General features: G+C 42.7%; 2 protein-coding genes across 4 annotated transcripts in view; both read right to left on the bottom strand.

Annotated features, from left to right (window-relative positions):
• pcnt (pericentrin) overlaps positions 1-4403 on the bottom strand; it is a 203315-nt gene extending 198912 nt beyond the window's left edge. The window contains exon 1 of the mRNA XM_052012027.1: positions 3805-4403. Within this exon, the coding sequence (XP_051867987.1) occupies positions 3805-3852 (48 nt within the window). The 5' untranslated portion in view covers positions 3853-4403. The remainder of the gene's footprint in view (positions 1-3804) is intronic.
• A 7898-nt stretch (positions 4404-12301) lies between these two features.
• Positions 12302-26592, bottom strand: part of mcm3ap (minichromosome maintenance complex component 3 associated protein) — a 78490-nt gene continuing 64199 nt past the window's right edge. For all 3 annotated transcript variants that reach the window (XM_052018624.1, XM_052018639.1, XM_052018631.1), the window contains exons 27-29: positions 14590-14787; positions 13142-13283; positions 12302-13021 (exon numbers count right to left, since the gene is read on the bottom strand). In XM_052018624.1, coding sequence (XP_051874584.1) covers positions 12839-13021; positions 13142-13283; positions 14590-14787 — 523 coding nt within the window. In that variant the 3' untranslated portion in view covers positions 12302-12838. The remainder of the gene's footprint in view (positions 13022-13141; positions 13284-14589; positions 14788-26592) is intronic.

The raw sequence follows: 26592 nt of genomic DNA, 5'->3' as shown, positions 1-26592 counted from the left end.
GTTACAGCTCAAAAGCAAAACGCCAGGATTCATGTCCTTGACAACATGCATATTCAGGAGTCACACACAAGGCTACTTGAGCTCAATTGAAAAGCAACCAATACTCTTGGACCACAACACGAAGTGAGTAACGTCAGGAAAGGAAAGGAGGAAATGGAATTGTCTTAAATGCTACATGGGTGAAAACATTTTAATGTGAAAAACAAGTTTTGTCAGTTTAAAAATTGCACTTAGCCATTTGTCGAGGAAACCAGCACAGCACAATTTTCAAAAATATAGATACACAGTTCATCGTTGAATGAGAAATGAATTTTTAAAAAATATTTACAGCGTGGTAACAGGCCCTTCCAGCCCAACGAGTCCGCGCCACCCATTTTAAACCCCAAATTAACCTACCCGTGCGTCTTTGGAACGTGGGAGGAAACCGGAGCACCCGCAGAAACCCACGCAGACACGGGAGAACGTATAAACTCCTTACAGACAGCGACGGGAATCGAACCCCGATCGCTGGCACTGCAATAGCGTCGCGCTAACCGCTATGCTACCATGCTGCCTCTATAATCTCGCTGTCTTTCAATATCTCACCGTCCACCATCACTCCCTCTTGGTACCGTCGTTACTAACTGGCATAAGTCTGTACTGAAGATTTTTTAAGAGGGTAGTGTTGCAAATCCATGAACATACTGTCAGCCGCTCTTGCTTCCAAGTAATAAATGTCCCTTCAGAAAATATTCAAAACTCATGTAACCCAGGAGAAAATTCCTATAGTTATCCAATCTCATCCATCTTGCAGTACCTGCAGTTTGTAATGAGGATCATACTGGAACAAATGCAACCCCAGATTTGCACTCTCCTCAAAATTATTTCACTGCTATACAGGCTACTTCAGTGAAATCTTTACTTGCATCCATCCCTCATCTAAACTAGACAAGCAACTTCAGCAGTTGTCATTTCTGCAAAGGAAGTGTATTAGCCAATTTGAACAGTACAGCACAGGAAAAGGCACTTCGGCCCACGATGTCTGTGCCAAACACAATGCTGAATTAAACCAAATCTCTTCTGCATTTACATGATCCATATCCGTCCACTCCCTGCATATTCATGTGACTATCTAAAGGCCTCTTAAACATGTCCATTGTATCTGCCTCCACCACCACCTCTGGCAGCGCGTTCCAGGAACCCACCACTCTCTGCATTTAAAAACTTACCCCGCACATCTCGTTTGAATTCTTCCCCTCTCACCTTAAATGCATGCCCTCTAGTATTAGATATTTCCACTCTGGGAAAAAAGATATTGGCTGTCTACCCTATCTATGCCTTGGATAAATTTTATAAACTTCAGCCCTCAGCCCCTGCCACTCCAGAGAAAACAACCCTAGTTTGTCCAACCTCTCCTTATAGTACATGCCCTCTAATCTAGGCAGCATCCTGGTAAACCTCTCTGCACCCTCTCCAAAGCTTCCACATTCTTCCCATAATGGGCCAACCAGAATTAAATGCAATACTCTAAATGTGGCCTAACCAGAATTTTATGAAGCTGCAACATAATTTCCTGGCTCTTGAATTCAGTACCTCAACTAAAAGGCAAGCATGTCACACGTCTTCTTTACCACCCTATTGACTTGCATGGCCACTTTCAGGGAGCTATGGACTTCAACCCAAGAGCCTTCTATATATATATCAATGACATTAAGGGTCTATTAACCGTCTATTGATCTCCCAGAGTGCAATACCTCACACTTGCCCAGATTAAAACCCATCTATCATTCTCTGCCCATATCTACAGCCGATCTGTATCCTGTTGTATCCTGGAGGAATGCAAAGTGGCAGAATACTATGGGGTGTGCAGGGATAAAAAAGCCTTGGACGTAATGCAGCCCAGTGACGCAGCTAGAGACACCGTCTGCATGGAGTTTACACATGGCCCCTGTGACCGCATTAAAGTAAATGGGTACTCGATGGTCAACGTGGATTCCATGGGTTGAAGGGCCAGATTCCATGCTGTATTTCTCTACAACTATATGAGATACTTAACAAGTAGCTGGAAAGGTCACTATGGTGGCTAAAAAGGCATACAGGGTTCTTTCCTTTATCAGCCATGGCATAGAACATAAGAGCTTGAAGTTTCAGTGAGCCACAGTTTAATTAAATATGACAGACATCTCTGGCCACCACATTGGTGAAAAAAAAATGTGATTACACTGGAGAAAGTCCCAAGATGACTTCTGAAAATCTTGTCGGTATTGGAAAATCCTTAATGACTACTGCACAGTGGCTCGACATTCATCATGAAGTGCTTCAAGAGGGTGGTCATGGCATACATCAACTCCAACTGCCCAGACAACCTCAACCTACTGCAATTCACCTACCACCGAAACAGTTCCATGGTGGATGCCATCTTCCTGGCCCTACACTCATCTTTGGAGTATCTGGATAACAAAAGACACCTATGTCAGACTCCTAATTATTGAATACAGTTCTGCCTTCTATATTACTATTCCATACAAACCCATCTCCAAACTCCTAGAACTATGACTCTGTGCTCCCCTCCGCAACCGGGCTTCCTGACCAACAGACCGCAATCAGTAAAGGTAGGCAATGGCACCATCTCCTCCAGTACCCCGTTACACTGCTTCCTCAGCCCGTTACTTTACTGCCTACACGCTCACCACGGTATGGTCAAATTCTACTCTACTCCACCTACAAGTTTACAGAAGACACCACCACAGTGGGCTGGATCCCAAAAAATGATGAGACAGCATGCAGGAGGGAGATAGAGAGCCTTGTAGCATGGTATCAAGACAACAACCTTTCCCGTAATGTCAGGAAAACACGTCCGTCTGTATCAATGGCACCAAGGTGGAGATGGTTGAGGGCTTCAAGTTCCTAGGTGTAAACACCACCAACGGTTTCTTCTGGTCCAGCCACGTGGACACTATGCCTCTACTTCCTCAGACAGCTAAGGAAATTCTGCATGTCCCCATTAACTCCCACCAATCTTTACAAATGCACCATAGAAAGCAGCCTATCTGACTGGATGGCATGTAAAGCAAAACTCTTCACTGTACCTCAGGTTATGAGACAATAATAAGCCAACTAAAGATTTTGGACCCAGTGTTCGAAGGTGGGATTAGGTTGGGTAGTTCATTTTAGACTGACACCAGACATGGGCCCCATAGCAGGATCTATAATTCTAGAAATAATCTGCTTCAGTGCTTTTGGTTGAATGATAGACCATTCTTCTTCAAAACAAAAACATACAGCACAGAAAACTGTTTAAGAATGCATGGCTCTTTCAAAGAGTAATTCAATTAGTGCCATTCACAAATTCCCACGCAATTTACTCTACTGGTATTCACCAAATTTGAGTAACAGAAAAATTGGGGGAGGACGGGAGCAACAGCAGAATCTCTCTGATAGGGCGAGACCCCATGAAGTCATGTAGCAGTGAAGGCGCAGTCAACGTGAGTGACAGCCTGTACAATATATTGTCGATGATCACTTCCTCAGGTCGACATTAAGATCTACATTGAAAGCAGCGGTCAAGACCAGAAATCGAACAGACTCAAGGATCAGCCAGGACATGGACAGCAGCAGCCAGGACCTGGCGTCCACAAGCCCGAGGATCCCCACCGACAGCAACAGCCAGAACTGGGTGTTCATCCCCATTCCTTGCCGAATGTCTCCCTGATCCGCCCGGCGGTTGCAACCCGCAACCCCGCTCCGTCCATGACCTCACCCCCTGCAACACGCCGGCCCCCTGCTCCGACCACCACAGCAGGAGGAGCTGCCGTCTTCACTCACCTTGGCTCTCGCAGCCTCCAACTTCCTGCGTCTCTCTGCGTCCTCCATGGTCAGGAATCCCGATGGAGGGGCGAGGGCGGCCGGACTGCAGCTCAGTGGGCGCTCCCGCACCGTCCGGACCTCAGTGGGCGCTTCCCCCACCGTCCGGACCGGACCACAGTGGGCGCTTCCCCCACCGTCCGGACCGGACCACAGTGGGCGCTCCCCCACCGTCCGGACCGGACCTCGATGAACTTCCCCACCAACGTCCGTCACTGACCCACCAACCGTCGCCAGCACCAAGCTTTCAACATGGCCGCAGCGCCTGACCGCCTCTCCACCATGACGTCACGCCAAGTTCCCCATTCTTCACCAATGAGATTGCTCATCACCGCCCCCCGTTATCCTCGACCAATCCATGACCCAGACCGTGTCCTGGTTCACCGAGTCTACCGCCCCTTCCCCGCCGCGGGGTCGCGATCGTTGCGGGCTCCAGCCAATCAGCCCGCGCGAAACGTGGGCCTGATCGAATTTCAAACACCAACGGCACTGACAACGCTAATTGGTCAATGTTTCAGCCAATCATAAAAAGGAGAACCGCTCCCGGGAAACTCAAGATAGCCAATGGGGTGCAGCAGCCGTGTAATCGGAGCGCCCATTCGGTTGTGATCGACGTGGGCGGGCACCGGCAACGATCTCCCTCCACAGAGCCCGCTCGGAGCTTCTGCTCCCATTCCCGCCGGGGACTGGCCGCTACCGCCAACCCCGAGAGGTCTTCAGAGGAAGGGACTGGCGGCACCTTCTCTCAGTTTGTATGCGAAAGGAACTTGCACTGTAAAACGTTAATGCCTTGAAAGGGAGCAGTCTGCCCAGGGTGCGGAGCGGGCTGAGTGCGGTTAGGTTACACTTCAAAAGATGATCATCTGTTGTGGTCACGTTTTTTTCATTTAAAAATAAACTCTTCATAAAAATATATATACAATTGCAATAAAAAAAAGTGTATGGCTCTGTTTACGTTAGTTGTGCCTTTCAGTCCAAACATAGTGTTATCGGTTCTATACATTGGTAATGTTCCCATGTTCTGTGTACAGAGCACCATGTGGTCTCCTGGGCCGATACAGTGTCTGAGAGGCTTCTGTAATGGACTTGGCCCCTCCATGTCCAGTTACAGAAGGACCCTAAAACGATAAGATGGACCCTTGACCTCCCAAACTACCTCACCATGGCCTTACATCTTATTTGTCTATCTGCACTGTACTTTGTAACTGTAACACTATATTCTGCATTGTTGTTTTTCCCTTCTACCTCAATGCACTGATGTTGTGAAATGATCTTTATGGATGGCTTGCAAACCAAAGGTTTTCACTGTATCTCACTACATGTGACAGTAATAAATCAATTACCAATTGCAATGCCTTTGGTATTGGTATATTATTGTCAGATGTACTAAGATACAGTGAAAACCTTTTGTTTTGTATGTCATCCAGACAGATCATTCCATACACAAGATCACTGAGGTAGTAAGATGAAAACAAAATGCAGAATATAGTGTTTCAGCCGTAGAGAAAATGCAGTGTAGGGAGACAAAGTGCAAGGGCCACGACGAGCTAGATTGAGAGATCAAGATTTCATCCTTTAGTTTATGGGAGGTCCTTTCACAAGTGGTATAACAGTGGGATAGAAGCTGACCTCAAGTCTGATGGTATGTGCTTTCAACCTTTTCTATCTTCTAACTGAGTGGAGAGCGTGAGAGAAAGAATGACCGGGGTAGTTGGCCTCTGTGAATACACAGTCCACAAACAGATGAACAACCATCTTATCCTTGTGGCAGCTGTCCTAAGGGCATTGTGCATTGGGAGTGAGATTCCAACCCTACAGGAAGGATCTGACTGGAAGGGCCCCTCTCACCGTGAGCTAAGTAAGGTCTTGGTGCTTGTTGGTGAGTTCTGGCATTGAGGCATTCTGCCAGATGATTTGGACAGTCTGCTCAGGGAACCAGCCCACAGGATCCACCATGCCTTTGTTCTGAAGTGTCTGCAGGACATTCCATGTAGACCACTGCCTGATGGACTTGTGATCCAAGGTGTTTTGCTGAAATAACTTTTCTAGTAGTGCAAAAATATCCAGTTGAATGAAACGTTGCATGACAATGTGCCAGACAGCTCCTTCGCAACACTGGGGACAGGTAGAACCTCGGCGCGTAGTGACACTCAGTGTCCACGTACTTTGATTCCAAGCACAGTCTGATGCAGCCACATATAAAGAAGGCCATCAGGATGAGGGCAACATTGGGTATGCTTTCTCTCCTGTTCTCTAGGACTTGTGCATCACAACAACAGGGGCGGCACAGTAGCGTAGCGGTTAGCATGATGCTATTACAGCACCAGCGAACGGGGTTCGATTCCCATCGCTGTCTGTAAGGAGTTTGTACATTCTCCCGTGTCTGCATGGGTTTCCTCCCACATTCCAAAGACGTACGGGTAGGTTAATTTGGGTTTAAAATGGGCAGCGCAGACTCGTTGGGCCGGAAGGGCCTGTTACCACGCTGTAAATAAAATTTTAAAAAAAACACCTGACCCTTTCTGACTTGGATCCCCAGATGAACTTCAGTCCTGATGCAGGGTCTCGACCTGAAAAGTTGACCATCCCTTTGCCTCCACAGATTCCGCTTGACCCACTGAGTTCTTCCAAAAGTTTGTTTTTTTCACTCCAGATTCCAAAATCTGCAATGTTCTTGTTAAGGGGAGGTTTAGTTAAGAGTTAAAAGTTATCAAGGAATTTGCAGGAGGAGGTAAGTGAAGAAACATTAATGAGCAGAGAGCACAGATTTAAGGCTTTGGCACAGAAGTCAATGTGAAGATGAGCTGAATTTCTTTAATGTAGCAAGTTATGATCTGCAGTGCTTTGATTCCTGGCACCGTAGATGTCACACAACTGCCCTTTCAAAACACCAAGCTAGCCAATTCAGTTTAATCAAAACTGCTCCAAAAAAATGAAAATAAAATCGACCATCCCATTTGGTCTCAGCAATGAATTTGGCCACAGAATCACAGAATGGCCACAACACACTATCAGGGATTGGAGTGTAAGTATCACATACCAGACTTTAACCATTTGTTTTTCCCTGTGTTACTTCTGTTTGGTTTTGCCAATCACCTTCATTCAACATCCCCCAGTGCCCTGCCAAGGGGAACAGTTTCTCTCTAACTGAAAAAGGAGCTCTCTGTTCCCCTCATGATTTTACATGCTTATCTCAGATCTCCTTGTAATCTTTGCTCCAAGTACAACAGCTCCAACTTCTCCAGTCTATCCACATAATTAAAGACCCTCGTTCCTGCAATCATTTTGCACCTTCTCCAATGTAAGATTTGCAATTTTCAGAATTCAGTTAAATCTGAGGAAACTTGTTCATGACTCCAAAAATGGATCCATGTAAATTGCTAACAAGCACAACAGATTTATTCAGTAAATTGCACCCAGTACAAAGAAGCAATACTTTACAAAGACAATAGGCATAGAACATAAAACAGTACAGTACAGGAGCAGGCCCTTTGGCCCACCAAGTCTGCACCAACCATGATGCCAGTCTAACTAAACCCATCTGCCTGCACATGGTCTATATTCCCTATCCCCTGCTTGCTTATGTGTCTGTTTAAATGCTTTTTAAATGTCACTGTCGTATCTGCTTCTGCTTCCACCCCCAGCAGCGCCTTCCACACTTTGTGTAAAAAAACTGGTCTTGCAAATCTCCTTTAAGCTTTTTCACTCTCACCTTAACCTGTGCTCTCTTGCATTTGCATTTCCACCCTGGGAAAAACACTCTTATCAACCCTATCTATGCCTTTCATAATTTTCTATATTTCTGTCAGATTGCCCCTCAAGTCTCCGGCACTCCAGAGAAAACAACCCAAGTTTGTCCAAGCTCTCCTTCTAGCTAATACACTCCAATCCAGGCCTTAGAATATCAACATATCCCTCCCTTATCTCACCATCATCCACATCCTTCTCCTTGGTGAATAACAATGCAAAATGCTCATTAAGGAACTTGCCCACATCCTCTGGTTCCATGCACAAATTCCCTCCTTTGTCCTTGAATGAACCTACCCTTTCCTTCGGTACCATCTTCCTCCCAATATATATAATCTTAGGATTCTCCTTAACCCTCCTTGCCAAGAACATGTCATGGCCCCTTTTAGTTCTTACAATGTCTCCAGTCATCCAAGGTTCCCACACCTTCCCATCCTTAACTTTCATCCTCACGGGAACCTGTTGGTCCTGAACTCTAATCAGCTGGCCTTTAAAAGACTCTCACATGTCAGATGTGAATTTACCCCCAGAACAGCCTCTGTTGTAATTAGCCTCCTGCCTCCCTCCCCCCCCCCCTCTAGTTTTCACACTTTCACCCAAGGACCAGTCTTATCCTTAACCATAACCATCTTAAAACAGCCTGTCCTTGTCCAACCACACAGAGGCAATGACCAAGAAAAGCACACCAGTGCCTCTACTTCCTCAGAACGCTGAGAAAATTCTGCACATCCCCGTGGAGCCAATTTTTATAAATGCACCATAGAAAGCATCCTACCCAGATACATCACAGCTTGGTATGGCAACTGCTCTGCCTGCAAGACTGCTAGAAATTGTAGAGTTCTGGACACAGCTCAATTTGTACATTCTCCCCGTGTCTGTGTGGGTTTCCACTGGGTGCTCTGGTGTCCTCCCACATTCCAAAGACGTACGGGTTAAGAAGTTGTAGGCATGCTATGTTGGCACCGGAAGCGTGGCGACATTTGCGGGCTGCCCCCAGAACATTCTACGCAAAAAGATGTACTTCACTGTGTTTCAATGCACATGACTAATAAAGATATCTTATTACATTTCTCACTGCCTCAAGAAAGCAGCCAACAAAATTAAGCATCCATCCACCCGTCATTCTCTCTTCTCCCCCCTCCAATCAGGCAGAAGATACAAAAGCTTGAAAACACGCACCACCAGGCTCAAGGACAGCTTCTATCCTGCTGCTATAAGACTATTGAATGGACGCTCTTGTATGATAAAGAAGAATTCTTGACCTCCCAATCTACCTCATCATAGCCCTTGAACCTATTGTCTACCTGCACTTTCTCTGTAACACTATATTCTGCATCATTATTTCCTTGTACTACCTCGATGTTCTTATGTTTTTAAATTATCTGTATGAATGGTATTCAGAACAAAATTTTTCATCGTATCTAGGTACGTGACAATAATAAACCAATTACTTACAAAAATTACGATCACTGATCCCAAAGTGCTCCCCCACTGAAACTTCGATCACCTGGCCAGCCTCACTTCCACAGTATAAGGTCTAGTCCTAGTTGGACTGTACATGTATTGTTTCAAGAAACCCTCCTGGATGCACTGAACAAATTCTGCCCTATGTAAACTCCTGGTTCCTTGCCCTCTGAATGACTGCAAAACAGTAGATGTTTCCCCTGCTTATGTCCTGTTGTTTGAAGGTTCTCTCCTTACTGGTTCTTCTCTCTCTTTTTGTACTTTTATACACTTTGATCTTAGATGGTAACTAATGTTTCTGAGCTATAAAACTCTTCATTCAATAGTGCATAAAAATGTTTTATTTCTCAGGCTGAGCTAACCCAATCTGAGACTTTCACATAACAAGTCTTGAATTTTGCCACAAATATCTTTTGCTCCAATGATAAGGTCCTTTGAATGTTTCAACCCTCTTTCTGTCTCTTAATGTTCTGCCCTTAATTTAGTTGGTTTAAGTTACATACTTATTCAGTGCATTCCTTGTAGATTTAATTTGCTTGTTACGAGACCCATCCTCATTAGTGCATTCCTTGAAGACTTCATGAATGGAGTCCCTGGATATCTATCTGTTTCAACCTTAGCACTGCTCCAGCTAATCCTGTACACCAATCTTAACAGTCCACAGTTTCAACCATATTCCTTCTCCAACATATTGAATTATCCTTCATGTTCTGCCTCTCAACCTTACACCAGTTTATTAGATAGCTAATTCACATTGCAACTGTTCTCAGACTCTTTTGAAACATAGCTCTATAACAATCAATATTAAAGCGCTAAGACTTATCGGAAATATTTCTACTTAAGCTTATATATTTAAAATAGTATGCTATTTATTTAAGCTACCTCTTAGACCAAGGTCTTAACATCTTTCCTGAATTTTGGTGCTGAGAACTGGATATAATACTGCATTTGTGGTTGAACCCGTGTTATATCATGACACCCTCGCCTTTGTACTCTGTGCCTCTATTGAGAAAGCCCAGGAGCCTGTCCGTGTTTTTAAACCATTTCTCAACCAACCCTGCCACTTCCAACAAACATGTATCCACAGCCTTCTCACTTTTTGTTCCCCTATTGTTTCCATTGTCTCTTCTCATTCATCCATCAGATGCTGCTGGGCCCTTAGCAAAACATTCCTCACCATTAGGCTTTGTGGTCATGGTCAAGGCAGGTACATTAACAACATTTAAAAGACACTTGGCATGTACGTGGATAGAGAGATGTGGACAAATGGGACTAGCTTAGATGGGAGTCTTGGTCAGCATGGACAAGATGGGCTGAAGGGCCTGCTCCCACCCTGTATGACTCTATGACGAAGAGCTGGCAAGTGACAGATGGATCCACGTGAGGAGGGGTTGATGGGGGGCAGAAGAGTGGAAATAGCAACAGTAGCTGGGAGTTAGGAGGAGGCAACGAAGGGCTGTAGGTGATGGAATCTGATAGGAGAGGAAGGTGGAGCATAGAACCAAATAAGGGAGGTGGGGTGGGCACATGGAGTGGGTGGAGGAGGGGAAAGAAACATGGTGATGGGGGCAGAGAGGGTGGAGGAGGAGCCGGGTAGATCAGGGGAGAGAAGAGAGACAGAGGAGGAGCATTTTCCTGGAATTGGGAACTCAATGATCAAGCCATTGGATTGTAGACTACCACCCAGGCAGAATATAAAGGTGCTGTTCCTCTAATTTTCTGCTCTTTCTTCCTGTCTATACAAGCAGCATTTCAGTCCACCATCCATTTTCATGTGCAGTCAGGCCTGCCGGGCACACTTCTTAAGTCACTGCAGTCCTGACAAGCTTTCGCAGTGCAATTTGGTAGACACCCGAGACTCTGACTCAAAAGACAAAATCAGGGTAGTGTATGACTTGTCATAGAATCACAAAGGATAAAGCACAGGTATAGGCCCTTAAGCCCACCAAGTCTGTGCCACCTATTGAGCACCCATTTACACTAATCATACCCTAACCCATTTTGTTCTCATCATATTCCCATCAATTCCCCCCAGATCCTACCACTGACAATTTAGTGGCCAATTAACCTACCAAGCTACACATTTTTGGGGTACTGTAGGAAACTGGAGCACCTGGAGGTAACACATATGGTCACAGAGAGAATGTGCAATCTCCACACAGATAACAGAGGTCAGGATTGAAACTGGGTTGCTGGAGCTGTGAGCCAGTATCTCTACTAGGTGCACCACTGTGCCACCCTACATGTGTATATATCTGTGCAGGACTTGGAGGTAATGGTGTTCCCACATGACCCATGTTGGACACCACACCATCTCATTATTGCCACAGAATGTGATTTAGGCAATTACCTTGCTTCACCATCTAACCTGCCAAGTACTGTTGTAATTGGCCTTCCCCTAATTTTTCACTTTTACCCGAGGACCAGTATTATGCTTATCCGTAACCATCTTAAAACTTACAGAATTATGGTCACCGTTCCCCAAATGCTTCCCCAATGAAACTTCACTTTATTGTCCTGGCCCAGCCTGTTTCTCCCCCCCCCCCCCCCCCCCCCCCACCACTGTTAAATTAATTGACTTAACATCCCCAATCACTCCACTTGCTGACCTCTTGCTCTGGTTCCCACCCCACTACTGCACTAGTTTAAACCCTCCTGAGTAACACCAGCAAACCTCCCTGCAAGTATATTGGTGCCCCTCCAGCTTATGTGCAACCTGTCCTCTTTGTACAGATCCAACTTGCCCTGGAATAGATCACAATGATCCAGATATCCACAGCCCTCCCTTCTGCAACAGCTCTTTAGCCATGCATTTAACTGTACTATGTTCACATTTTCTGACTGATTAACCTTCTCATCCCACAGATGCTGCCTGACTTACTACTTCTAATGTTTGCCATTTTTATCTTCAATTTTCAGCATCTGCAATTTTTTATTTGTTTGATAAAATCCTTGTGCACAAAATCAATTGTATGCATTTCTAACCCTCCATCAGATAGAGACTAAATCAACTAACCAACAGCTTCCCCAAATCTTGACATAACAGCTTAAACATCCAATTAAGCTTGTTTGGTATAATTTAAGAGAAAAAAATGATGTTCTGATGTTAGTTACCCTTGGTCAAAAATACATATTATGACCTTAATATGGTAGATCTCAAGTTGTACAATGCTGAAAACAGAATTTATTAACTTTTCAATACCTTTAGAATCTGAACTTCTTATTCACTTCCACCTTTCCAAAGTAGACAAATTATCAGAAAAGCACACCAAACAAAAAAGTACTTAAAAACCAGTAAGCCAAATAGCCCAAATATTTATTTCCTAAGAGGCACTACTTCGCATGGTAAAATACAACATTTATCATTGGAGTCTTTCCAACTACTCTAATTTGCCACTGAATACTAGGCCTGGACCTTGTAATCTCTACTCACATCCTTTACCAGAAATAGAGCATTTGTTAAATAGCATTACATCAACAGAAGCCTATAGCAAGCATGACTTTATTGCGGCAAATGCAAAGCACGTTTTCTGTTACTAATAACAAATGTAAGCAGCAATCAAAACTGGGAAACAACAATGCTTGAATAAACATTAGGTCATATTCCATTATACATCAGTCATAGAATCCAAATGGCTGTGACAAATAAGGAATGCACGTGTCGAAGGATGAGACAAAGGGAAAACACCTTCAGCTGGGTAGAAATGATCTCAAGTTACACTTCACCCAATTGTTACAAGTATATACATAATACCAGAGGTATGGGCTCCTTCTGCTAATTTCATCATGTGTCCGTTAAGTCCAGTAATATTGATAGGTGACGTTCACAGGTTATTTCTTCCTCTCGACTGGCCTGGATCAACCTTGTAAATTCTTTCAGTTTGTCTGATAGAGTCATTGTTGAATCATTTAGCCAGTTAGAGTCATTTGTATTGGATTCCTCACTATGCCCCTTATTAGCAACATCCTAGGATTAGAAAAATTGACTAGTTAAATTCAGATTTCCAATCTTGGATATAAGTATCAATAGAAATCAATCGAGTTATATGACAAATAACAGAAAGTAGTTGTAGGAAGATTAGTAAACCTGTGGCGAGGACAGAGCTGAAGCTTGGAGCCTGGGGACGACAAGTTCAGCAGCAGAGGCCAAAGACTGCGGGAGGTACAAGGGAAGAGCGACTGGTTCTAAAGGACCTTCATCGAGCCAGCGGTAGAGTTGTTCTTCGCACCTGGAAATGATGTGAGCACAAATTTAGGTTTTTCTATGTGTGATGAATTAGAGTGTGATCTTCATTAACTTCCTGCATCAGGCAATATGAGAGATGGAGCAATGAGATGTAATTCATTTTATATTCATATTTCCACGGCAAATCTCAACCAAAAGCTGAGGCAACAGCAGCAGCACCCAAATTGCCTGTGTGCCTGCCAATAGGAGGCTCCATGAACTTGGTGGATGGCCACAAGATACAGCAGCCACTACTGGAGGAAATCTGAAATTTAAACTCCTGGCCCAGAATTTGCAGTCAGACTACATCACCTTGAGGGAAAAAGTGCGATGAGCACTACCCCATTCCTGATCAGGCATCAGGTCCAAAGGATCTCTGACATCTAGCAAGTGTTGTTGCAAAGCTGGCCGACCAGCTAATCAACATTGGAGTGAAAAGCACAATTTTATCCAAAATTTTAAGCATTTTAGAGAATGCAAAATAGATCATGTAGGATACACAAGGTTAAGATGGAAGCTGAAATATCAACCATAAAAAATTAAAATCCACTGAACTTTGAAATACTTAAGAGAATAACTATCCGTATCTAAAATAAGATTTAAGCACTTATACATCCTTCAAAAAACATTCAATGTTTTTTTTAAACACACACCGCCAGGCTCAAGGACCGCTTCTATACCACTGTTATAAGGCTCTTGAACGGACCTCTCATTTGCTAAAGATGACCTCTTGTCCTCACAATCTACCTTGTCAAGACCCTTGCACTTTATTTGTCTACCTGTGCTGCACTCTCTCTGCAACTGTAGCATTATATTCTGCATTCTATAATTGTTTTTCCCTCAAAGTTCTTATGTTTTGAAGTGATCTGTGTGGATGGCATGCAAAACAAAGCTTTTCACTATATCTTGGTACATGTGACAATAATAAACCAATTCCAATTACCAATACCAATTGTGAATGTGTGAAATTCTATTAAGCTTTGTGATAAAACTGGAGATGGTGCAGACTGCTCATCCAATGTCAGAGCAGAGGATCAGTGGTTGCAATTTTCTGGATTTTCATTGTGCAGTGACAGTTTTGCCACCATTACAACTACAACATCCGGTGTCAATTTCCTTTTTAATTCAACAAGGTATTTCGCATGGATTTGCTGAAGGTTGATAACCATCATCATTCCCACCATCTATGAGCTACCAATGCTTACTGTAACTACTTAAAAATAGTCACTTCTATTCTAATCTTTGTTTCACTGTCAGTATGCATCTTTGCCAATAAGGTCATCTTCAGGAAGCACTCTCAGATATCACACCTTCGATTTTCCTCTCTTTCTATTTCCAGTCCTGACCGTAACCGCTCCGGCAGAAGTTCCTCTGCTGAGTAAGTACGAGTGATGTCCAGAGCAGAAACACTCCTTTCTGGAAGGGTTTCTTCAGAGCTGACTTTCTCAGCATATGGTTTAAAGTCCAATTTCCGCTTAATCGAAGAGCAAGCCTGTTTCTGTGACAACCTGGAAAGCAAATATTGAGAGATAACAAATTTTCTGTACATTAAAAGGGAAAATCTACTGGGTAACAACAGAAACTTTACATTTTTCAGATTAGTTAAGTTTATAACTAATAAACTGAACCAACTGAACAGTACACAAAGCATCAAGCCGTGATGCATCCAGATAGGATGCTTTCTATGGTGCATCGGTAAAAATTGGTGAGAGTCAAAGGGGACAAACCAAATTTCTTTAGCCTCCTGAGGAAGTAGAGGCGCTGGTGAGCTTTCTTGGCTGTGACATCTACGTGATTTGACCAGAACAGGCTGTTAGTGATGTTCACTCCCAGGAACTTGAAGCTCTCAACCCTCTCGACCTCAGCACCGTTGATGTAGACAGGTGCATGTACACCACCCCCTTTCCTGAAGTCAATGACCAGCTCTTTTGTTTTGTTGACATTGAGGGAAAGGTTGTTGCCATGACACCATTCCACTAAGCTCTCTATCTCCTTCCTGTACTCTGACTCATCGCTGTTTGAGATACGGCTTACATTGGAGTGAAAAGCAATGGTGGTATCATCTGCAAACTTGTAGATGGAGTTAGAGCAGAATCTGGTCACACAGTCATGAGTGTATAGGGAGTAGAGGGCTGAGGACGCAGCCTTGTGGGGCACCAATGTTGAGAATAATTGTGCCGGAGGTATCGCTGCCTATTCTCACTGATTGCAGTCTGTTGGTTAGAAAGTCAAGGATCCAGTTACAGAGGGAGGTGTTGAGTCCTAGATCTCGGAGTTTGGTGACAAGCTTGCTTGGGATTATTGTATTGAAGGCAGAGCTGTAGTCAATAAGCAATAGTCTAACGTATGTGTCTTTACTGTCCAGATGCTCCAGAGCTGAGTGTAGGGCCAGGGAGATGGCATCCGCAGTAGACCTGTTTCGATGATATTTTGTCCTAACTTCTACTACCATAACTGACAGAAATGGTGCTGAAACCTATTGTACTTCAGAATCAGGTTTATTATTACTGACATATGTCATGAAATTTGTTGGTTTGCAGCAGCAGTACAGTGCAAAGACAAAGATTACTGTAAGTTACAAAAATAAATAAATAGTGAAAAAGAGGAATAGTGTTCATGGGTTCATGAATCATTCAGAAATCTGATGGCGGAGGGGAAGAAGCTGTTCCTGAAACACTGTTTGGGTCTTCAGGCTCTTGTACCTCCTCCCTTATGGTAGTAACATGAAGAGGGCATGTCCCAGATGGGTGAGGGTCCTTAGTGATGGATGGCCCCTTCTCAAGGCACTGCCTCTTGATGATGTCCTCAATGTCGAGGAAGGTTGTTCCCATGATGGAGCTGGCTGAGTCTACAACCCTCTGCAGCCTCTTTCGGTCCTGCACATTGGAGCCTCCATACCAGGCAGAGATACAACCCGTCAGAATGCTCTCCACCGTACATCTGTAGAAATTTGTAAGAGTCTTTGGTGACGTACCAAACTCCTAATGAAGCAGAGCCACTGCCATGCCTTCTTCACGATTCATGAGGCCAGCACAATAGCGTAGTGGTTAGCTTGACGCTATTTCAGTGCCAGCAACCCGGGTTCAATTCCGGCCACTGTCTGTAAGGAGTTTGTACACCCTCATTGATGTAATCTTATCTGATTACATCAATGTGTTGGGCCCAGGATAGATCCTCTGAGATGTTGATGCCCAAGAACTTGAAGCTGCTCACCCTTTCTACCACTGACCCCTCAATGGGGACTGGTGTGTTCTCTCCCAACTTCCCCTTCCTGAAGTCCACAATCAATTCCTTGGTCTTGCTGCTGTTGAGTGCGAGGTTTTTGTTGCAACACCACTCAACCAGCCGATCTATCTCACAGAATATCACAGAATTCTAGTCTCCTGTAGCACTGAAGAGGTCATTGAGCTTATCTTGTCTTTCCTGGCTCTTATTATTTATTAATTGTATGGTATGTGGACATAGCCAGCATTTATTGCCCACTCCCAGTTGCCCTTGAGAAGATGAATATGTGGGAGGAAGGGGTTAGATAGCCTTAGGCAGGGTTTACAGGTCGGCACAACATTGTGGGCCGAAAGCCCTGCATTGTGCTGTATTTTTCTATGATCTGCAGTGTTTGATTTTCACATAGATTCTGAGCTGCCATCAAAGATTCATTTTTAAGACATCCATTGCTTGGCCATTGCTACCAAGATTGGCTCAATCCCAGATCCTAACAGCATATCGTCCATACTAAAGCTTGCTGAGTAATTGTTTCAAGGTCAAATTTCATTGAGAGAGTTCCTGGAACAACCAAACATTTTGAAAAGTAAAATAGCCCACTAGCCCAAATACAAGTCTATGTTTCTTTCATTCTTTCACACCTGGACCATAAATTCTGAGTACACAGGTGCAAATCACAGCTAAACTGAAACTAAATTATTGCAGTACAGGCAATCACAGTCCTCAACATGATGACAGTGCCTGTGTAAATGCCATGACATCTAATGCCCTACATATAGCCACTAATCAGCTCCATTTCATTGCTCTGGTCCTTCCACTATGATGACTGCCCTCTGATCAATCCTCAGAACACCATTTACTTGGCACAATAATTGTTACTGGTAACATCCCATTTGCTTGGTCTAAACCCTCTTCCCAGCAGCACTTTGCTAGCACCTTCACCAAAAGGACTGCAGTGATTTAAGGTAGTGGCTCATTCCCACCTTTTCCTAGTTAATTAGGGATGGGAAGTAAATGCTGGACTTGCCAGGGATTTCAGCATCCTTAAAAACAGAATAAATAAATCTGGATCTCAGAAGATCTAGGACAACAACACCCTTAAAACCTTATAAGACACCACAACATTTACTTGGCATGAAAAGACCATCACCCACTCTCTCATCCCAGTTAAACAGTCATATTTTTCAGGTGTCTTAGTATTCTGTACTCTGTGATGGTCATGAAATGCAGGTTTCACAAGCACCCTCCCAGAGAAGAAGATTATGCACGTTGCCTACCAAGATTTGCTGTTTATCAATTCCCTGTAAAATATTACATTTAGTGCATCTATCTGCTCCCCATTCTCTCTCCCAAAATGTATTCCCATCCAGGGAATAGCCATTGATCAGGTATTTTCTAAAAATGGTATACTCCTAAATGACTACTGTTTATTTATTGGTTTCTGTGTTCAATTTTGCTAAATGCATATAAACAGAAATAGAGATAAAAATGTCAGTAAGGCATGCTTTGCACACACAAAGGCAATGCAGCACGTCATTGGCATATGTGGACAGTGCCATAGGGGTGTTATCTTTTCAAATATCAAAGGTAAACCATCACTGATTTATCACAGCTAAGATTGAAAGAACAAAAATAAGTTTCTTTAGGTGACTTAATTGCATTGCCATGGTAAATGTTTATAAGGAAGCATCATCTGAAATGTGAGAGTGAGAGGATTAACATGGCTTGGGTTTAAGCACTCTGCACAAATGATCTTGATAAACTACAATCTGAACAAGGCAACTGTACAAGAGGTCATTTGGAGTACTGCATACAGTTCTGATTGCCCTGCTACAGGAAGGATGTTATTCAACTGGAGAAGGTGCATAAAAGATTTATGAAGGATGTACTGGGACTGGAGAGCTTGGGTTATAAGGAGAAGCTGTTAGGCTAGGACTTTTCCCCTGGAGCACAGAAGGCCGAGAGGTGACATTATAGAGGCTTGTAAAAATCATGAAGGGCAGAAATAAGGTGAATGACCAAATTCTTTTCCCCAGGGTGGGGGAGTCCAAAACTAGAGACAAATTTAAAGTGAGGGGGGGAAAAGATGTAAATGGAACCTAAGGGGCAAGTTTTCCCCCACACAGAGGGTTGTGAATATATGGAACAAACTGCCACAGGAAGTGGTAGAGGCAGGTACAATTATGACATTTAAAAAGCAATTGGACAGTTAAAGGCTTAGAGAGATATGGGCCAAGTGCAGGCAAATGCTTTTATAGAATCAGCCCAAGAGACGTTGAAACAGTGGGTTCCTCTCAGGTACGGTGAGGGTGTTTGAAAGGCTTGTGTGTTTTCCGCAAGCTTTTCTTTTACAGAATCGGCCCGGGAGACATTGGAGCAGCGGGTCCCTCTCAGGTACAGTGAAATTTCCCTTAGATAAATAGATTTTGGTGTTTTAACCTAACCACCTTGTTATCTGATAAAAAATTTTTCAAATTTATGGAGAAACAAATTACTCTTTTTTAAAGAAGAGAATTCGTCGGAAGAGATTTCTAGTCTTATTGTTTGGGATACTTTCAAAGCCTTTATTAGAGGTCAAATTATTTCTTATACGGCAAACATCAGGAAAAAAGCTAACAGAGAAAGAGCTGATCTAGTTGATCAACTGAAACTATTAGATCAAAAATATGCTTTGGATCCAGATCCAGCTTTATATAAAAGGTGAGTTGTAACTAAAACTAAATATGACCTTCTTTTAACATATCCAATTGAAAGTCAACTTTTAAAAGATAAAAGTCAATTTTATATTCATGGAGATAAAACAAGTAAATTGCTGGCTAACCAATTAAAAATCTCCAGAGCTAGACGGCAAATTAAAGAAATTTCAAAAGCCAATGGCGAGAGGACAACTGATCTTTTAGAGATAAATGATACTTTTAGAGAATTCTATTCTAATCTTTATAGTTCTAATTTTCCTAAAGATAATACACTAATGGATAATTTCTTTGACCAATTAATTTCCACTGAAAATCTGAAACAGTTGTATCAATCTATTACATACAAGGAAATCGCCAAGGTCGTGCAATCTTTACATTCTGGAAAGACTCCGGGTCCTGATGGATTTCCTGGAGAATTCTATAAGGCCTTTTCCTCTTTGCTTATACCTCATTTATGTGCTGTCTTTTCAGATTGTTTTAAATCGGGTAGATTACCACTATCTTTTTATGAAGCCCCTATTTCACTTATTCTTAAGAAAAATAAGAACCCAACAGAATGTACCTTGTACAGACCAATTTCGCTACTTAATGTGGATGTTAAAATTTTATCTAAAGTTCTAGCTCGTAGATTGGAAAATATTTTACCTTCAATTATATCCGATGATCAGACTGGTTTTATTAAAAATCGATATTCTCATTTTAATATTCATTGTTTATTTAATATTATCTATTCTCCCTCTAAGGAAATATCGGAATGTGTGATATCTCTAGATGCCGAGAAGGCCTTTGATCAGATTGAATGGAATTACTTATTTAAAACCTTAGAGAAATTTAATTTTGGGCCAGATTTTATCCAATGGATTAAATTACTTTATTTGTCCCCTTCTGCTCGAGTTCTTACTAATTTTCAAAACTCTAAATCTTTTAAACTTCAACACGGAACCAGACAGGGATATCCTTTGAGCCCTTTGCTCTTTGATTTGGCCTTAGAACCTTTAGCTATTTCTCTCCAAGAATCCTTGGTATCTCCATAAGAGGTATTAACTATAAAGTTTCTTTACATGCTTATGATTTATTACTCTTTATATCTAATGTCAAAGCCTCCTTACCTCCTATGCTTTCTTTACTTTCTCGCTTTAGTCATTTTTCAGGCTACAAATTGAACTTATACAAGAGTGAACTTTTTCCTCTGAATAACTTGGTACCAGTTGATATTAACATTCCTTTTAAAATTGTAAGAAATCATTTTACCTATCTGGGGGTGTCAATTACTAAAAATTATAAGCATTTAAAGAAAATTTTTTCACCTTACTGCACTATGTGAAAAGGGTTTTATCAAGTTGGTCTCCCCTTTCTATATCATTGATTGGCTGAATTAATGTTATTAAAATGAATATTTTACCTAAATTTATATATCTATTTCAGGCTTTACCTGTTTTTATCCCTAAATCTTTCTTTGACTCTCAAGTCAATTATTTCTTCGACTCTCAAGTCAATTATTTCTTCCTATATATGGAATAATAAACACCCTAGACTAAATAAAGTTCACCTTCAGAAGGTTAAAAAGAACAAAGGTTTAGCCTTACCTAATTTTAGGTTTTATTACTGGGAAGTTAATATACGAAATCTTACGTTTTGGTTACATTACATTAATCAAGAGGCTCGTCCAGTATGGGTCTCTTCGGAAATTAATTCTGTTAAAAAAATTTCTATTACCTCTTTGCTTGGTTCTTCACTTCCAATATCATTAAATAAACTAACAGATAATTTAGTAGTTAAACATGTTTTGAGAATTTGGTTACAATTTAGAAAATATTTTGGTTTATTAAGTTTTTCTTTGTCCAGTCCCATTTTCTTTAATTACTTTTTTAAACCTTCTATGACTGATGTAGTTTTTAAAACAGTGGGACAAATTAGGTATTACTTGTTTTCAAGATCTGTTTGTTGGAGGAAACCTTTCTTCGTTTGAACAAATGTCTACCAAGTATAATTTACCAAAAACTCATTTTTTAAGATATTTACAAATTAGAGATTTTCTTCGATCTCAATTACATTCTTTTCCTTTGAGTCCTGGTAAGAATTTATTGGATGTAATTTTTAATTTGGAACCTTTTCAGGATGGCTTAATATCTAATATTTATGACAGATTATTAGGAATGAGTAAGGTGCCACTGGATAAAATTAAAAACGCTTGAAAACAAGATTTGCAGATGTCAATATCTGAGGAAACTTGGAATGAAATTTTCAAGTTGGTTAATACTTCGTCATTATGTGCCCGTCATTCTCTCCTTCAATTTAAAGTGGTCCATAGAGTTCACTTGTCTAAAGATAAATTATCCCATTTTTATTCTGATATATCTCCTTACTGTGACCAATGTAATAACAGAGTGGCTTCCTTAATTCACATGTTTTGGACGTGTCAGAGTCTTAAAAAATATTGGACAGAGGTCTTTCATACTTTTTCTGTACTTTTCAAAATAAATTTTAAATTTAATTCTTTGACTGCACTATTTGGGATTGTTGGAGAAAAAGATATAACTTTGAAGGCTTCCGATTTACATATTCTGGCTTTTATTTCTCTTATAGCCAGGAGAGCTGTATTGCTTAAATGGAAAGAAGTTACTCTGCCTACTCATGCTCAATGGTTACGGGATGTTATGTCATACTTGAATCTAGAGAAGATTCGCCGTTCAGTTTTTGAATCTAACTTAGACTTTCAAACCCTGTTGGGACCTTTTTTGAATTATTTTCAAAATCTCTGATTTGGGGACAAAAACACAGATATTGGCTGACACGGTTACGTTTTTAAAGGTTTTTCCTTGTAGTTTTTTTTCCCCGTCTAACAGCTTCGGGTTTTGGTAGTGGGAGTAGATTTTTTTTACATAGTAAAATATTTCAACTTTTTTTCCCTTTATTAACTAACTTCTATATGTGATTATTAATTTTGAGTATTGTAATCAAGTATGATTTAATACAACATATTCAGTAGTATTTTTATTCTCTTTCTTGATGCATGTACTCTATTTTTTTTTATGGATTCAATAAAAATATTGTAAAAGAAAGAAAGGTACGGTGAGGGTGTTTGAAAGGCTTGTGTGTTTCCGCAGGCTTTTCTTTTACAGGAATTGGCCCAGGAGACATTGGAGCAGCGGGTCCCTCTCAGGTACAGTGAGAGTACTTAAAAAGCTCATGTGTTTTCACGGGCTTCTTTTTCTCTAGCAGAATTTAGAAGGGCCAATAAAAAGGAGGTATTGTCAAGCAGAGCAGCCATTTTGGAGCAGCCATTGTCGGAGTGGACAGAGTCAGAGTGAATGGCTTTAGCACAACAGGCTTTGGCATCAAGAGGCGGAGGCCATCTGCAACAACACTGGTGAGTAGCTGGTAAGTAAAGGTAAGGTTTACTGTTATTGTTATAACTTTTAAGTAGACTACAGCTAGGTAGGAAAAAAAGTACAGATGGAGGGCAAGGCGATGTGCTACAGCTGCATGATGTGGGAGCTAGAGGACCTTGCTGGGGTGCACCAGTGACCACACCTGCAGTGCTTGAGGCTGGAGGAACTTTGGCTCAGAATTGATGAGCTGGAGTCACAGCTTCAGACGCTGCAAAGCATCAGGGACGGAGAGAGTTATGTAGATACTGTGCATCGGGAGGCAGTCACCCCACTTAGAGCAGGTACTTCTAGGGTCCAGGAGGCAGATAGATGGGTGACTGTCAGGGGAGAGTGAGGGGGAGAGAGAAAGGGAACAGGCAGACGACCCCGGCGGCTGTTCCCCTCAAAAACAGGTATTCAGCTTTGGATGCTGTTGAGGGGGATGACCTACAGGGATCAAGCGGCAGTAGCCAGGTCTCTGGCACTGGGACTGGTCCTGCTGCTCAGAAGGGAAGGGAGGAGAAGAGGAGGGCAGTAGTGATAGGGGACTTGATAGCCAAGGGAACAGACAGGAGGTTCTGTGGGCATGAGCGAGAATCCCGGACGGTATGTTGCCTCCCAGGGGCCAAGGTCCAGGATGTCTCTGATTGGGTCCACAGCATTCTTGAGCGGGAGGGAAAGCAGCCAGAAGTTGTGGTACATGTTGGTACTAACAACATACAGTAGGTGGAAAGAGGGATGAGGTCCTGAAAAGTGAGTTTAGGGAGTTAGGTAGAAGGCTGAAAATCAGGACCACAAAGGTAGTAGTCTCGGGATTACTGCCTGTGCCACGTGACAGTGAGTACAGAAATAAAATGAGGTGGAGGATAAATGTGTGGCTGAGGGATTGGAACAGGGGGCAGGGATTCAGATTTCTGGATCATTGGGACCTCTTTTGGAACAGATGTGAACTGTACAAAAAGCACAGGTTGCACTTGCATCCCAGGGGGACCAATATCCTGGCGGGGAGGTTTGCTAAGGCTACTGGGGAGAATTTAAACTATAATTGTGGGGGGATGGAAACCGAACTGAAGAGACTGGGGAAGAAGCAGTTGGCTTTCAAATTGAGAAAGCTTGTAGACAGTGCGAGAGGGAGGTTAGGCAGATAATAGAGAAGGGACGCGCTCAGACCGACAGTTTGAGATGTGTCTATTTTAACACGAGTATTGTGAACAAAGCGGATGAGCTTAGAGTGTGGATCAGTACTTGGAGCTGTGATGTGGTGGCCATTACGGAGACTTGGATGGCTCAAGGATAGGAATGGTTACTTCAAGTGCTGGGTTTTAGATGTTTCAGAAAGGACAGGGAGGGAGGCAAGAGGTGGGGGAGTGGCACTATTGATCAGAGATAGTGTCACAGCTGCAGAAAAGGTGGACATCATGGAAGGACTATCTACGGAGTCTCTGTGAGTGGAGGTTAGGATCAGGAAGGGGTCAATAACTTTACTGGATTTTTTTTTATATATATAGGCTACCCAATAGTAACAAGGATATCGAGGAGCAGATAGGGAAACAGATCCTGGAAAGGTGCGATAATAACAGAGTTGTCGTGATGGGAGATGTTAATTTTCCAAATATCGATTGGCATCTCTCTAGAGCAAGGGGTTTAGATGGGGTGGAGTTTGTCAAGTGTGTTCAGGAAGGTACCTTGACACAATATGCAGCTAAGCCTACAAGGGGAGAGACTGTACTTGATCTGGTATTGGGAAATGAACCTGGTCAGGTGTCAGGTCTCTCAGTGGGAGAGCATTTTGGAGATAGTGATCATAATTCTATCTCCTTTACAATAGCACTGGAGAGAGACAGGAACAGACAAGTTAGAAAAGTGTTTAATTGAGGCTTTCAGACAGGAAATTGGAAGCTTAAATTGGGAACAGATGTTCTCAAGGAAAGTATGGAAGAAATGTGGCAAATATTCAGGAGATATGTGTGTCGAGTTCTGCGTACATATATTCCAATGAGACAGGGAAGTTATGGTAGGGTACAGGAACCATGGTGTACAAAGGCTCTAATAAATCTAGTCAAGAAGAAAAGCTTACAAAAGGTACAGAGAGCTAGGTAATGTTAGAGATCTGGAAGAGTATAAGGCTAACAGGAAGGAAATTAGGAGAGCCAGAAGGGGGCATGAGAAGGCCTTGGCGGGCAGGATTAAGGAAAACCCCAAGGCATTCTACAGGTATGTGAAGAGCAAGAGGATGAGATGCGAAAGAATAGGACCTATCAAGTGCAGCAGTGGGAAAGTGTGTATGGATCCGGAAGAAATGGCAGAGGTACTTAATGAATACTTTACGTCAGTATTCACTACGGAAAAAGATCTGGGGGAAGAGAGATTGCGGAGCCTTTGACAATGATCTTTGCATCATCCATGGAGAGGGGAGAGGTTCCAGAAGATTGGAGGGTTGCGGATGTTGTTCCCTTATTCAAGAAAGGGAGTAGAGATAGCCCAGGAAATTATAGACCAGTGAGTCTTACTTCATTGGTTGGTAAGCTGATGGAGAAGATCCTGAGAGGCAGGATTTATGAACATTTGGAGAGGTATTTGATTAGGAATAGTCAGCATGGCTTTGTCAAGGGCAGGTCCTGCCTTATGAGCCTGATTGAATTTTTTGAGGATGTGACTAAACACATTGATGAAGGAAGAGCAGTAGATGTAGTGTATATGGATTTCAGCAAGGCATTTGATAAGGTACCCCATGCAAGGCTTATTGAGAAAGTAAGGAGGCATTGGATCCAAGGGGACATTGCTTTGTGGATCCAGAACTGGCTTGCCCACAGAAGGCAAAGAGTGGTTGTTGATGGGTCGTATTCTGTATGGAGGTCAGTGACCAGTGGGGCCCTCAGTCATCTGTTCTGGGACCCTAACTCTTCGTGATTTTTATAAATGACCTGGATGAGGAAGTGGAGGGATGGGTTAGTAAGTTTGCTGACGACACAAAGGTTGGAGGTGTTGTGGATAGTGTGGAGGGCTGTCAGAGGTTACAGCGGGACATAGATAGGATTCAAAACTGGGCTGAGAAGTGGCAGATGAAGTTCAACCCAGATAAGTGTGAAGTGGTTCATTTTGGTAGGTCAAATAGGATGGCAGAATATAGTATTAATGGTAAGACTCTCGGCAGTGCGGAGGATCAGAGGGATCTTGGGGTCCGAGTCCATAGGACGCTAAAAGCAGCTGCACAGGTTGACTCTGTGGTAAAGGCGGCAAATGGTGTATTGTCCTTCATCAATCGGGGAATTGAATTTAGGAGCTGAGAGGTAATGTTGCAGCTATATAGGTCCCTGGTCAGACCCCGCTTGGAGTACTGTGCTCAGTTCTGGTCACCTCACTACAGGAAGGATGTGGAAACCATAGAAAGGGTGCAGAAGAGATTTACAAGGATGTTGCCTGGATTGGGGAGCATGCCTTATGAAAACAGTTGAATGTACTCAGCCTTTTCTCCTTGGAGCAACAGAGGATGAGAGGTGACCTGACAGAGGTTTATAAAATGATGAGGGGCATTGATCAGGTAGATAGTCAGAGGCTTTTTCCCAGGGCTGAAATGGTTGCCACAAGAGGACACAGGTTTAACGTGCTGGGGAGAGGTACAGAGATGTCAGGGGTAAGTTTTTTTTTTACTCAGAGTGGTGAGTGCGTGGAATGGGCTGCTGGCAACGGTGGTGGAGGCGGATACGATAGGGTCTTTTAAGAGACCTTTGGATAGATACATGGAGCTTAGAAAAATAGAGGGCTATGGGTAAGCCTAGTAATTTCTAAGGTAGGGACATGTTTGGCACAACTTTATGGGCTGAAGGGCCTGTATTGTGCTGTAGGTTTTCTATGTTTCTATGTAAATAGAACTAGCTCAGCTAGGAAACTAGGTCTGCATGGACAAGTAGGGCCAAAGGGCCATTGCTGTGGTGTCTAACTCTGACTCTAACTCACATTGATAGCATTTGTCATGGAGTCATACAGCACAGCCCATGGTGTCAGTCCAGACTTCATGTACTTA

The sequence above is a fragment of the Pristis pectinata genome, chromosome 1 (assembly GCF_009764475.1).
Source record: "Pristis pectinata isolate sPriPec2 chromosome 1, sPriPec2.1.pri, whole genome shotgun sequence".
Lineage (NCBI taxonomy): Eukaryota > Metazoa > Chordata > Chondrichthyes > Rhinopristiformes > Pristidae > Pristis > Pristis pectinata.
Note: the sequence above shows the minus strand (reverse complement) of the source record. Positions and strands in the feature narration are given on the sequence as shown.